Source organism: Equus asinus, chromosome 20 (assembly GCF_041296235.1).
Source record: "Equus asinus isolate D_3611 breed Donkey chromosome 20, EquAss-T2T_v2, whole genome shotgun sequence".
Lineage (NCBI taxonomy): Eukaryota > Metazoa > Chordata > Mammalia > Perissodactyla > Equidae > Equus > Equus asinus.
In genome coordinates, this window is record NC_091809.1 from 15,434,856 (window position 1) to 15,445,854 (window position 10,999).

General features: G+C 66.2%; 3 protein-coding genes across 32 annotated transcripts; 2 read left to right on the forward strand and 1 right to left on the reverse strand.

Moving 5' to 3' along the window:
- Positions 1-1,335: 1,335 nt before the first annotated feature.
- Positions 1,336-3,344, reverse strand: MICOS13 (mitochondrial contact site and cristae organizing system subunit 13). The gene is made up of 4 exons (XM_014843135.3): positions 3,036-3,344; positions 2,188-2,365; positions 1,953-2,004; positions 1,336-1,560 (listed from the first exon to the last, which is right to left on the reverse strand). The coding sequence occupies exons 1-4, from the start codon at positions 3,062-3,064 to the stop codon at positions 1,463-1,465; spliced, it is 357 nt and encodes a 118-aa protein (XP_014698621.1). The 5' UTR covers positions 3,065-3,344; the 3' UTR covers positions 1,336-1,462.
- A 381-nt stretch (positions 3,345-3,725) lies between these two features.
- Positions 3,726-8,870, forward strand: HSD11B1L (hydroxysteroid 11-beta dehydrogenase 1 like). Of its 30 annotated transcripts, none has more exons than XM_070491801.1 (8): positions 3,726-3,864; positions 5,602-5,687; positions 5,775-5,905; positions 6,540-6,666; positions 7,038-7,129; positions 7,646-7,739; positions 7,863-8,028; positions 8,124-8,870. In XM_070491801.1, the coding sequence occupies exons 2-8, from the start codon at positions 5,615-5,617 to the stop codon at positions 8,320-8,322; spliced, it is 882 nt and encodes a 293-aa protein (XP_070347902.1). In that variant the 5' UTR covers positions 3,726-3,864; positions 5,602-5,614; the 3' UTR covers positions 8,323-8,870. The 30 variants fall into 30 exon arrangements, with proteins under 30 accessions (XP_070347902.1, XP_070347900.1, XP_070347905.1 ...); XM_070491799.1 differs by having other exon boundaries at positions 6,555-6,666; positions 7,038-7,195; positions 7,670-7,739; XM_070491804.1 differs by having other exon boundaries at positions 6,555-6,666.
- A 766-nt stretch (positions 8,871-9,636) lies between these two features.
- Positions 9,637-10,984, forward strand: RPL36 (ribosomal protein L36). The gene is made up of 4 exons (XM_044753274.2): positions 9,637-10,098; positions 10,276-10,370; positions 10,625-10,759; positions 10,856-10,984. Exons 2-4 carry the CDS (start codon positions 10,278-10,280, stop codon positions 10,943-10,945), a joined length of 318 nt encoding a protein of 105 aa, XP_044609209.1. The 5' UTR covers positions 9,637-10,098; positions 10,276-10,277; the 3' UTR covers positions 10,946-10,984.
- Positions 10,985-10,999: the final 15 nt, after the last annotated feature.

Consider the following 10,999-nt stretch of genomic DNA (forward strand, 5'->3'; position numbering starts at 1 on the left):
GAGGGCGTGAGGCCCAGCCCCAGCTTCCCAGCCCGAGTCCCGACCCCTCCTGTGTTCCAAGGCCCGGGACGGGGTCCGCGGGGGCGCGGCGCTTGGCAGTCTGCGCCCAGGAGGGTTTCAGCCAGCCCTCCCCGGACTCCAGGCGCACAGAATGGCCTTTGAGCCCGGCCCTGCGAGTGTCCCCATCTGTAAAATGGGCCCGTGATCCGCCTCCCTCAGGGGCTGCCGGAAGGGCTGCGGGATGGAGAGGCCGGCTGGGTCATCCTGCGGCTCGCCGGGCCCTGGGCCAGCTTCCGCCTGCGCAGCCCCGAGGATCAGGGGCGCTCCCGGGCCCGGCCCACTGCGCCCTAGATCTGCTCCCACCCCCGCGGGGGTCCAGCCAGGACAGGGGCCACACTGGACACGGGAGGCCCACCAGAGACCGTTCCTGAAGAGCAGAGTGGCGCCCAGGCCAGGCCGCCCATCCTCAGCTCCCGCTGTCCCCACGCCTCCCTCGGGCTGGACGGATGGACGCACGCCGGCCTCTCCTCCCAGGAGAGCCCAGGAAACACTGGCCTCTGGTCTCCGTTTCCCTTGTGTGTGACACCCACCACCCCCTCCTGGCTCGGGGGCTAAACCCACCGACATAAAGCCCAGAGCTCTCAGGAATGGAGGACCCCGCGCCAGCTCAGGGCCCATGACCTGCGCCTGCTCCCTGCTCTCGGGGCCGCATCCCGGGCCGGCCTCTGGCTCCCCCCAAGCCCCCCTCCTACCCCGTCTGCCTGGGGCACAGGTCCCACCAGCGGGGACCCCCTCTGTTGCTCGGTGCCGGGGGCCTGGGGGGAGCATCTTGAGGGCCCACCCCCCAGAGCTCCAGCCCAATGCGGGAGACACACTCAGGTCCCCAGGCAGCTGAGCCAGTGTGGGGCGGGGGGTCAGGGGACATCTGGGAGGGCTGGGGACCCCAGCTAGTGGGGAGAGGGTGGAGCGAGAGTGGACAACAGACGAGGGAAGGCCAGGACCATGGAGACACAGGCAGATCTGTGAGCCGAGCAGGCCGGAGAATCACTGCGCGCAGGGCTCCCGGCCGTGTAGACGGCAAAGGAGCCACGAATCCTGCGCACTCCACCGAGCCCCCCGCTCCCAGACGGCCCCACCCTCGGCTCAGCCCCCCACGAACTGAGACCCCCAACCCTGGCCCCGAGCACTGTCCACGGAGCACAGGGCCAACCGTGTGCTCCCATCCCCATGCCAGGGGTGAACCCGAGGAGCCCCCAGAGCCAGAAACCCAGGCCCCTGTGCCCCGGGCGCCGGCCCAGCCTCCCCAGACCCCACAGGGCCAGCACACGGTGGAGAAACACTTCCCAAGTCCTTTATTGGGCCGGCAAGGCCGGGAGCTGCCCTCGGAGTGGGGTTCCCATCTGGAGTCCCCAGGTCGGTCCCTGCCCCTGTTCCCGACAGGGACAGGCAGCCCCTCTGCCAGCTACTTGATGCGCTCCTTCAGGTACTGCCAGCCCTCCTTCGAGTACTCGCAGGCCTTGGAGGGAGCCACCGACAGAGCCGACATCACCGTCATGATGCCTGTGGGCGGGGAGGGAGGGAGGCCCGGCGCCTTCAGCCCACGGGGTTGGGCCAGCCCCGGGGGACACCCTAGCCCTGCAAGACTCTTAGAGGCGCCACTGCCAGATCCGTCCATTCGACACAGGGAAACTGAGGCAGAGGAGGGGCAGAGCCTCGCCTGGTCTGAGGTCACAGGATGCGCTGCGATGGGGCCCCAGCCCTCAAAGGAGGCTCGGTCTTGCTCCCACCACCCTCGACTCTCCAGCCCAGCGCCTCTTTCAGATCCGTTGGGGGGGTGGGGGGGTGCACAGAGCAGAAAGGGGAGGGTAGAAAGGTACGGCCCAGAAGCAGGGTGGGGGTGCTAGACGGGGGTGTCTGGGGCCCCCCCAGGCAGAGGGACTCCCCAGGCCTACCTGAATTCCAGGAGTCGCGGAGGTGAAAGTTAAACTTGGGGGGCGCTGGGAGCTGGGAAGAGAGGGGGGGAAGGGGCTGGTGAAGGGAAGCCCGTCCCCACCCTCGCCACCCCGGAGGCAGGCAGAGCAGCACACGCCCCCATTCAGGGGACACCAAGCAGGGCCGGAGGGGCCACCCCAGAGCTGGCACCCCCACCTCCCGCCAAGCCTGGGCAGCGCTCGGATCGCCGGGTACCTGGGGAACCTTCAGGCCGGTCTGGTCGCACACGTACTGGCTGAAGCCGTACACGGCGGGGGGCACCACCTCCTCGGCCTTCTGCAGGACCGCCTGCGTCTTCTCGCTGGGCCCCAGCAGCTCCTGGTCGTACACCAGGTACACGGCCACCCCGGCCACGCTGCCCTTGAGGAGGAACCTGCGGGCGGGGAGGGGGCGGCGGCAGCTCAGCGGACACGGCGGCCACCATCGGGGGTGCGGGGGCGGGGGGGGCAGGAGTCGGGCGCCCTGGGGACGAGGCGGCGAGTAGGGGAAGCACAGGGCACCCGGGGGGCCCGGAGGCGTGTCTGACCTACTATGCACGGCCCTCAACTGACAGCGTGCAGAACACGGGGCTGGTCACCCCATTTAACCGGAAACTGAGGCCCCGAGAGGGACAGGGCGGCACTCATGATCCCGCAGGGAGCAGGGGACAGGGAAGACTTCAGACCCATGACCTTCTGCCTTCCAGCCCCCGGAGGGACGTCCCCCGGGAAAGCTGGGGGGTTTCTACGTGGCCCTGGTCGCATCCTATACTGACACACGCGCTCTGCGCGCGCAGGAACCTCCCAATAAATGCGCGCGCATCCCCATTTCACAGAGCAGGCCACTGAGGCTCGGAGGGGTCTCGGATAGAGTCGGGGGACAAGGGCTCGCTAGGAAGCGACCTCGGGAAGACCCTCCCCTCCTGAACCTCAGATTCCCCATTTGGGCCATGGGGACCAGACCCTACGGGAATCGAAGAGCAGGTCGGGAGCAAACCGGAGGGGGCGTCCCCGAGGGAGTGGACTTTCTCGGAGGCTCGGGGCCCGCTCGGCGACCCCACGCACCTCATCAGCGACCACACTCGGGGCACCATGGTCACTCGGCTCGGCACGCAAGGACACTGGACTCGCCCGCCGCTTCCGGTTGCGGCGCCGCAGAGGCCTCTGGGAGGCGTAGTCGCCCTTGTCAACCGCAAAGACCTCTGGGAGTCGGAGTCTCGTGGCGGCTCCGAGACCCCAGGAAGGGTTGCGGCCCCACCGCGAAAGGACTCTGGGAAGCGTAATCTTCACGGCCCGGGCGCTGCAAAGGTGTCTGGGAAATGCAGTCCGCGGCGCCTCTTGAAGCGCCCGCCGTCTAGCCTAGCCGCCGAGGCTCCTGGGAAATGTAGTCCGACGCGGCCCTGGGGACGTGAGGGGAGAGAGGAATCTGGTGTCTGGAGTGAGGCCTAAGGGTGACCCAAGAAGATGTCGGAGCCCGGGAGGTCCACCCGCGCCCGCGCGGGGGACTAAGCGACCGGGCCTAGAGAGACAGTGCGAAGAAGCCGGTTGTCACGGCAACGCGGGAGCGGAATTGTGCGAGGGGGCGGGGCCTGAACCACGTGATCGGGCTCGGTGGGTGGGGCTTCCTCCCGGGGGCGGGGCCAAAGCCCCTGTTTGGTGGAGAGAGCTAGGCCGGAGGCTGTTGCCCGGCAACGCCTGGGCGCTGAGTGCCGCGGTCTGGCCCCGCCCCCCCGTGGAGGGCTCGGCGTCACGTGATTCAGGCCCTAGGGGAGGGGGCGCGGTCGGGGGCCAGACCGGAAGCGGCCGTGGAGGGAGGCCGCAGGGGCGCGCACTTGGCTCGCAGGCCGAGACCCCCAGCCCCGCTGGACGGCGGGAGAAACTGAGGCCCGAGTGGGTGAGTGTGCGGTTGGGTCGCACGCCCCGTTTGTCCAGAGGGGAAACTGAGGCCCCGCGAGGTCAGGGGACTGGTGGGTTCTGCGAGGATCTGGTTTCCCCCGTTCCTTCCCCATCGCAGCCCGACTGCTCCACCCATCCACCCGTCCATCCGTCCGTCCGTCCGTCCGTCCGTCCATCCATTCATCCATCCATCCATCCGTCCGTCCGTCCATCCGTCCGTCCATCCATCCATCCGTCCGTCCATCCGTCCATCCATCTATCCATCTATCTATCCGTTCATCCACCCACCCGTCCACCTATCCAACCCCTGCGAAGCTGCTGGGTCAGGCCGGGGGTGGGAGACGGCTTGAGCGGAGGGCCTTCCCGGGCTTTCCCTGGAAGGGAGGAGAGATGGGAGCGCGATCCCCGGTGAAGGGACGGCTGGCTGGCTGGGGAAGGCGAGCAGTTCACTTTCCTGAGAACTGAAAGATTCATAGACAGGAGTCGGGGAAGACGAAGAGGGACAGAGGGACAGGGACCGGAGCCAGGGGGCCTTGCGGGCCGGGGTGAGGCGCTTGGTCTCCATCGGGGGCAGTGGGGAGCCTGGAAGGGGCTGGAGCAGAGAGGGGCGCGCCAGGCTTCTTTTCATAAGATCATTTGGAGGAGAGGGTGGGAGGGAGGGAATGTGAAGATGCGGGAGCCAGGGAAGTCCCCCTGTTTGCCCCACCTAGAAACCCCAAGATGTGATCGGCCTGTGCCCTTTGTAGGGGAGATCCTTGACCCCCCGAACTTTCAGCACCTGACCTATTTCTCTTTTGCCCTCTCCCTGGAGCAAGTAAACCCGCCCCCACAGCTGAAGTCACATCTTAACTCTGATGACATGGGCCCCCTGTCCCTACCCCAGCCCCGAGTGTCCTTCAGAGGGTCTCCAGACAGAGTCGCCTTTCTGGGCTCTCCCGGGGGTCACCTCCCCCATTCCTCATATCCGTCTGTGTCCATCTACTATCTGTTGAGCACGACTGCGTGTCCAGCACAGTTTGGGGCGCTGGAGACCTAACAGTGAAGAAAACAGGGTTCCATGTCCTTGCTGCCCTCTTGGGGCTGCCAATCTAGGGGGAGACGGGGACAGTGAACAGGAGACCACTCATCAAGATGATTTCAGGTGATGATGAGTGCTGAGAAGGAGATGACAGTTCTAGAGGTAAGGGAGAGAGGGGGTCCAGGAAAGGAGGTGCTTTAGAAAAGCAGGCCAGGGAAGCGCCCTCGGAGCAGGTCATGTTTGTGCTGAAACTTGAAGGAAGTGAGAGAGCTGGCTATTGGGTTGTATTTCGGAAGAGCATTCCTGGCAAAGGGAACAGCCAGTGCAAAGGCCCTGAGGCAGATGGTGACTGGCTGCTTCTGAGGAACAGCGAAGAGGCTGGTGTAGCAGAAAGCAGAGTCAGCAAGAGGGGCTGGCCCGTGCAGGGCCTCCGTGGCCATCTGGGAGTCTGGCTTTTGTCCGAAATGAAACAAGGAGGATTTTCAGCGAGGGGAGGCAAGATGTGATTGGGTTGCTGCCTGGAGGAGAAAGCCCTAGACGACGGGAGGGGATTGGCACAGTGGTTCAGGTGAGCTATACGGTGACCTGGACTGGGTGGTGGCTGCGGAGATGGAGAAGAGGAGGCAGGGCCAGGGCCAGGGGCATCCTCATGGAAGTTGGGGAGACGGGGGTGCCTGTGGGCCAGGCCCGTGCGGGCCACCCTCTCTCCCGCTGCAGACCCGGGAGGGCCATGAGGGTGCTGCTCCTCACTGGGCTGGGAGCCCTCTTCTTCGCCTATTATTGGGATGACAACTTCAACCCAGGTGAGTGCCTGGCCCGGGGGCGCGGGGGGGATCGGGCCGGGCCTGTCCTGTCCCCCCTGGAGGCTGACCACCTCTTCTCGCTGCCAGCTAGCCTCCAGGGAGCCCGGGTGCTGCTGACCGGGGCCAGTGCAGGCGTCGGCGAGGAGCTGGCCTACCACTACGCGCGCCTGGGCTCCCACCTCGTGCTCACAGCCCACACCGAGGCCCTCCTGCAGAAGGTGAGACTCCCCATTTCGAGTTTAAAGGTGGGAGTGGGAGTGGGGTGGAAAACGGGGCCTGAGTTTGAATCTCGACAAGGATTCAGGCTTCCTGTGTGACCTTGGGCAAGTCGCTTAACCTCTCTGAGCCTTAGTTTCCTCATTTGCAAAGCAGAGACAGTAAAAGTACCTTCTCGTGGGTTATGGTGTTGGGTTGATGCAGTAAGATAGTGAGTATAAAGGAGGGACTGTTCCTCAGTAAACGAGGGTATTGATAGTGTCCAGCCTCTGCCGAGCGCCGTGGTTCTCAAACTCAAAAGCGGGGTGGGTACAGATTTCTTAGCAACAGCCCATTGATGCTCCAAGGAAATGTACAGCTCTTGGGGACAAACTTTCCACAATTTCAAGAGAGGCCAGAAATCCCGAGATTTATTTGAAAATCTCCTGAGTGTTAAATCTTGGTGATTGAGCAAATAAAATGCCCCTTATTCTGGCCCTCAGGCTGCCAGTTTGCGACCCCAGTGGTAAAGCTTTGGGAATGAGGCGGAATGGACCCCAAGGCCCAGAGTAGGGGAGGGGGCTTCGGGCTGGGGGCCCCTACGGGCCAGCGAGGGGGGGGGGGGGGGGCCGGCCGGGATGGAGGGCCCACGGGCAGCTCTGGCCCTCCCAGGTGGTAGGGAACTGCCGGAAGCTGGGCGCCCCCAAGATCTTCTATATCGCTGCGGACATGGCCTCCCCTGAGGTGCCCGAGCGCGTGGTGCAGTTTGCGCTGGACAAGCTGGGTGAGGGGCGGGCCCTGGAATCCGGGACCTTGGCCGACGCCTTGGGGGCAGGACCCGAATTGGGGTGGGGGTGTGGTCGTAACGGATGTCTGAGGGCGGAGATTTATGGGGCCCAGGGGCGTGGCTAGGTGTGGAGCCTCATTGCATCCCGGGGTCGGAACTCTGGACCAGGCCTCATGGGATCAGGGACCAAGCCTGGCAGGATCCAGGAGTAGGGCGGGGTCTCTTTGATCTTAGGCGCAGCTCCCTGGGTTAATACTCTAGCCAGAGCTTTTCTAGTTCAAGGGGGCGTGGCTACGGGCGGAGCCTCAGCCGTCCCAGGGGCGGAGCCTCAAGGACTACCTTGGGGCTGACGGACCTCTCCCGGCCAGGCGGGCTGGACTACCTCGTGCTGAACCACCTCGGCGCCGCCCCAGCAGGCACACGAGCCCGCAGCGCGCAGGCCACGCGCTGGCTCCTGCAGGTGCTCCGCCCATCCGCGCCCAGGCTCCGCCCCCTCCCGGCCCTGGCTCCGCCCTCCCGAGGCAGGGTCTGTTCAGCCTATCCCCGGGCCCCGCCCCTCCGCGTCCCGGCTCCGCCCCCTCCGCGTCCAGGCTCCGCCCTCTCCCGACCCTGGCTCCGCCCTCCTGGGCCAGGCTCCATCCCGCCTATCCCCAGGCCCCGCCCCTCAGGGTTCTAGGCTCCGCCCTCCCAGGCCGGCGCTCCAGCTCCCCTGTCCTGGACTCCACCCTCTCGGCCATCCCTACCTTGGGTCCTGGCCCTCCCGGGCCCCGGTCCTTCCGGTTCTAGGCTGCCGGACCTCTCGGCCTTGGCTCCACCCTGGGGCCAGCAGTCCAGCTCTTCCATCCAGGACCCCGCCCCAGCCCTCGAGCCCCTCTTCTCCCTACCCAGGCCCCGCCCCAAGGTTCTAGGCTCCGCCCCCTGCCTCTTTCCGTCTTGGGTTCCTCCTGGGCCGGTGACTGGCAGTCGCCACGTCCAGGTGAACTTCCTGAGTTACGTGCAGCTGACTTCGTTGGCGCTGCCCAGCCTGACGGACAGCAAGGGCTCCCTGGTGGTGGTGTCCTCGCTGCTCGGTGCGTGCACGCTGGGCGGGGCGTGGGGAGGCTCACGCTGGTGAGCCAGGAGGGGCCAGGAGGGCTTCTTGGAGAAGGGGGAGCTGCGTGTGGCCGCTCAGCCACGCCCTCCCGCGCCCCCAGGCCGCGTGCCCACGTCCTTCTCCAGCCCCTACTCGGCGGCCAAGTTCGCGCTGGACGGCTTCTTCGGCTCCCTGCGGCGGGAGCTGGACGTGCAGGACGTGAACGTGGCCATCACCATGTGCGTCCTAGGCCTCCGGGACCGCGCCTCCGCCGCCGAGGGAGTCAGGTGAGGCCTGGGCCGTGAGCCGGGGCCGCGCAGGGGGCTGTCGGGGGGCCCGCCCAGCCCCAGCCGCAGTCCCCACCGCGCCCTCCCGTCCCCAGGGGCGTCACGAGGGCCAAGGCGGCCCCGGGGCCCAAGGCGGCCCTGGCCGTGATCCGCGGGGGCGCCACGCGCGCCTCGGGCGTCTTCTACCCGTGGCGCTTCCACCTGCTCTGCCTGCTCCGGGGATGGCTGCCGCGCCCCGGGGCCTGGTTCATCCGCCAGGAGCTCAACGTCACGGCCGCCGCCGCTGCTGCCTGAGCTCCTGCAGGGGGCGCCCCTTCATCTTCCCAGCGAAACACCCTCCATCCAACCGTCCGGGAGCCGGGACACCTCCTAGAGGGTGGCCACGGCCCAAGATAGTCCTCGAGACAGAAGAGGAAAACCGAGAGAAACTTCCAGCACCTGGAAACAGTCCGCTGTGTGCCAGACCCCTCGTCAGGGACTGGGGAGGCATTGCCTCCGTCTTCTCCGCGGTCATCGATGGTGTGATCGCTGCTTCCATTGTACAGATGTGAAAACTGAGGCTCAGAGAGGCGATGTGCCTGGCCCCAGGGCCCTGGCCACGTCAAACAGGTCACACCGCCGCTGAGCCACCCTGGGAACTCTCTCCACCTCCCACCTGGAACCACTGCATCCCTGATTTGCTCTTTCCACTCCCTCAGCGTCGGAGCACCCCCAACCCTGGTACCCAGCAAGGGAGGGCCTCCACGCTGTCCACTGCTGGTGGGGCCTGGGGGGCGGGGAAGAACGCGTCTGGGCTGGACCCAGCGTCCCGTTTCATAATGAAACTGCTTCTTCCCTTGCACATCCGTTGTTCCAGTTGCGTGGTCCTTCCAATTGGCTGGCGGCAGGCGGGCAAAGAGGGGTGGGTGTGTGCCACGGGACCAGCATTCTCAGCCCCATTTCACGGGTGGGGAAACGGAGGCCGACAGGGAGGCGCACCTCACCCAGGAAGTCAGGGGCGGAAGGAAGGGTACAGATTGTGGCCCAAAGGCTTTATTTCCAGCACGCAGTCCATGCTTTGTGCACTAATAATGATAACGCGCATCAGGCACTACGCCCTTGACGTTCGTGATCTGGGGCATCTTCACAGCTGGACGTCGGTGCTACCACTGTTCCCATTTTACAGACGCGGGAACGACACTTTGGGGGGGGGAGTCAATGGCTGAAGCTGGGATTGTGACACCAGCCTGTCCCTGTTTAAGGCCAACGGTGGGCTGCATCAGCACATCGCTGATATTTACAGTGATGAATTGAAAATTTCCCTTCCCTAAAATGGTAAGCCAGCGCGCTGCTTGCAGAAAGGAACTGTAAAGATAAAACCTGTAGAATGAATGCAGTGCTAGAAAGTGCTAGCTGCTGTTGGCTGCCCAAAGCTCTAAGATTAGCAGATCTTCGAAGGGCTAACCCCAAACAGATCAGCCCCAAAGCAGGATTGGAAGAGAAAAAACAGAAAAAAAAAAAATGTGTTCGCACCACGCCTCCCATCCCCGCGCCGCCTAAAATTACAGCAAGTGAAACCAACTGCCACCAGGGGGCACTATGCCACATCGCCATCCTCAGCCCCAGCCCAGAGCTCGATCTTATAACGATACCAAGACGCCCGCGGATGGGAGTTCGCTTTGGCGCCAGGTACCATTGTATTTTGTTCACGCAGCTTGCAGTAGGTAGTATGACTGTCCTCATTCTGTAAACGGGGAGATTTGGGTCCTGGCAGCTGAAGCCGCTGGTGCAGGTGACCCAGCCCGCGGCGGAGGGACGGTTCCAACTCAACCCACCGGCAGAAGGAGGTGCCCAAGCCGCAGCCACGCCCACCGGGTCCGACTCCCAGTGCGGCCCGCTGAGGAAAACGCGCATGCGCGAGCGGCCGGGGTGCGCATGCGCAGGAAGACGGGAGGGACTCCTCCGGCCGCCAGGGGGCGCGCACGCCGCCCCTGCCTCTCTGGCCCGCTCCGCCGGCGGAGGATAGATATCCCAGAGTCCCGCGCGGCGCTGGCCCTTCCTTCCGCCGTGGCCGCCATTGGAGAGCAGCAGGTTAGCAGCGCCCGGCGCCGGTGGCATCCGCCGCCATCTGAAGCCCGGGGCTCTCTCGCGCGGCTCGGGGGGTGGCTGGGTGTCGCGGGAGGGCCCGGGGGAGCCGGGGCGGGGGGCTCCGGGCGGCGGGGCCCGAGCCGGGACTCACCGCCACCCCGTTTCCGCCGCCGCCGGCAGCCATGGCCCTGCGCTACCCGATGGCCGTGGGCCTCAACAAGGGCCATAAGGTGACCAAGAACGTGAGCAAGCCGAGGCACAGCCGCCGCCGCGGGGTGAGTGCCGGGGCCGCGGCGGGAGGGCGGGCTGCGGGGCCCGCGGAGCGGGAATGGAGACCCCGGTGCCTCCTGTCCGCGCCGCTGGGACGGAGGCCGGGGCAGGAGCGGGGGCGGGCATGGTTGATGTACGAGTAGGAGTCCGCCCAGCGGAGGAGGAGCGGGCCCAGGAGGCTGGCTGCTGCGTGGCGCCGGCGGCCCCGCGGGCAGGGGCGCGGGCTCGGGGGGCGGCCGGCTGACGCGCGTCCCCGCAGCGCCTGACCAAGCACACCAAGTTCGTGCGCGACATGATCCGCGAGGTGTGCGGCTTCGCCCCGTACGAGCGGCGCGCCATGGAGCTGCTCAAGGTGTCGAAGGACAAGCGCGCGCTCAAGTTCATCAAGAAGCGGGTAGGGCGGCCGGGCCGGGGGGCGGGGGTCACCGGGGGCGGGGGTCACCGGGGGGTCCCGGGCCCGGGCGGCCGCTCACGCCGCGCTCGCCGGCAGGTGGGGACGCACATCCGCGCCAAGAGGAAGCGGGAGGAGCTGAGCAACGTGCTGGCGGCCATGCGCAAGGCGGCGGCCAAGAAGGACTGAGCCCCGTCCCCCCCCACCGCAATAAAAGGCTTCGCGGAACGCGCCGTGTCGTGT

What these genes read in the sequence shown, in the direction of transcription:
- MICOS13 (XM_014843135.3), bottom strand. Translation starts at nt 3,064, where the DNA reads ATGGTGCCCCGAGTGTGGTCGCTGATGAG. An exon ending in CCGGCCTGAAGGTTCCCCAG is followed by an intron (nt 2,005 to 2,187) that starts GTACCCGGCGAT and finishes CTCTCTTCCCAG; the next exon opens with CTCCCAGCGCCCCCCAAGTT. An exon ending in CCGCGACTCCTGGAATTCAG is followed by an intron (nt 1,561 to 1,952) that starts GTAGGCCTGGGG and finishes CCCCGCCCACAG; the next exon opens with GCATCATGACGGTGATGTCG.
- HSD11B1L (XM_070491782.1), top strand. Translation starts at nt 5,534, where the DNA reads ATGGAAGTTGGGGAGACGGGGGTGCCTGTGGGCCAGGCCCGTGCGGGC. An exon ending in CTCCGCCCTCCCGAGGCAGG is followed by an intron (nt 7,196 to 7,557) that starts GTCTGTTCAGCC and finishes CTCCCTACCCAG; the next exon opens with GCCCCGCCCCAAGGTTCTAG. An exon ending in GGTGGTGTCCTCGCTGCTCG is followed by an intron (nt 7,740 to 7,862) that starts GTGCGTGCACGC and finishes CCGCGCCCCCAG; the next exon opens with GCCGCGTGCCCACGTCCTTC.
- RPL36 (XM_044753274.2), top strand. Translation starts at nt 10,278, where the DNA reads ATGGCCCTGCGCTACCCGATGGCCGTGGGCCTCAACAAGGGCCATAAG. An exon ending in GGCACAGCCGCCGCCGCGGG is followed by an intron (nt 10,371 to 10,624) that starts GTGAGTGCCGGG and finishes GCGTCCCCGCAG; the next exon opens with CGCCTGACCAAGCACACCAA. An exon ending in TCAAGTTCATCAAGAAGCGG is followed by an intron (nt 10,760 to 10,855) that starts GTAGGGCGGCCG and finishes GCTCGCCGGCAG; the next exon opens with GTGGGGACGCACATCCGCGC.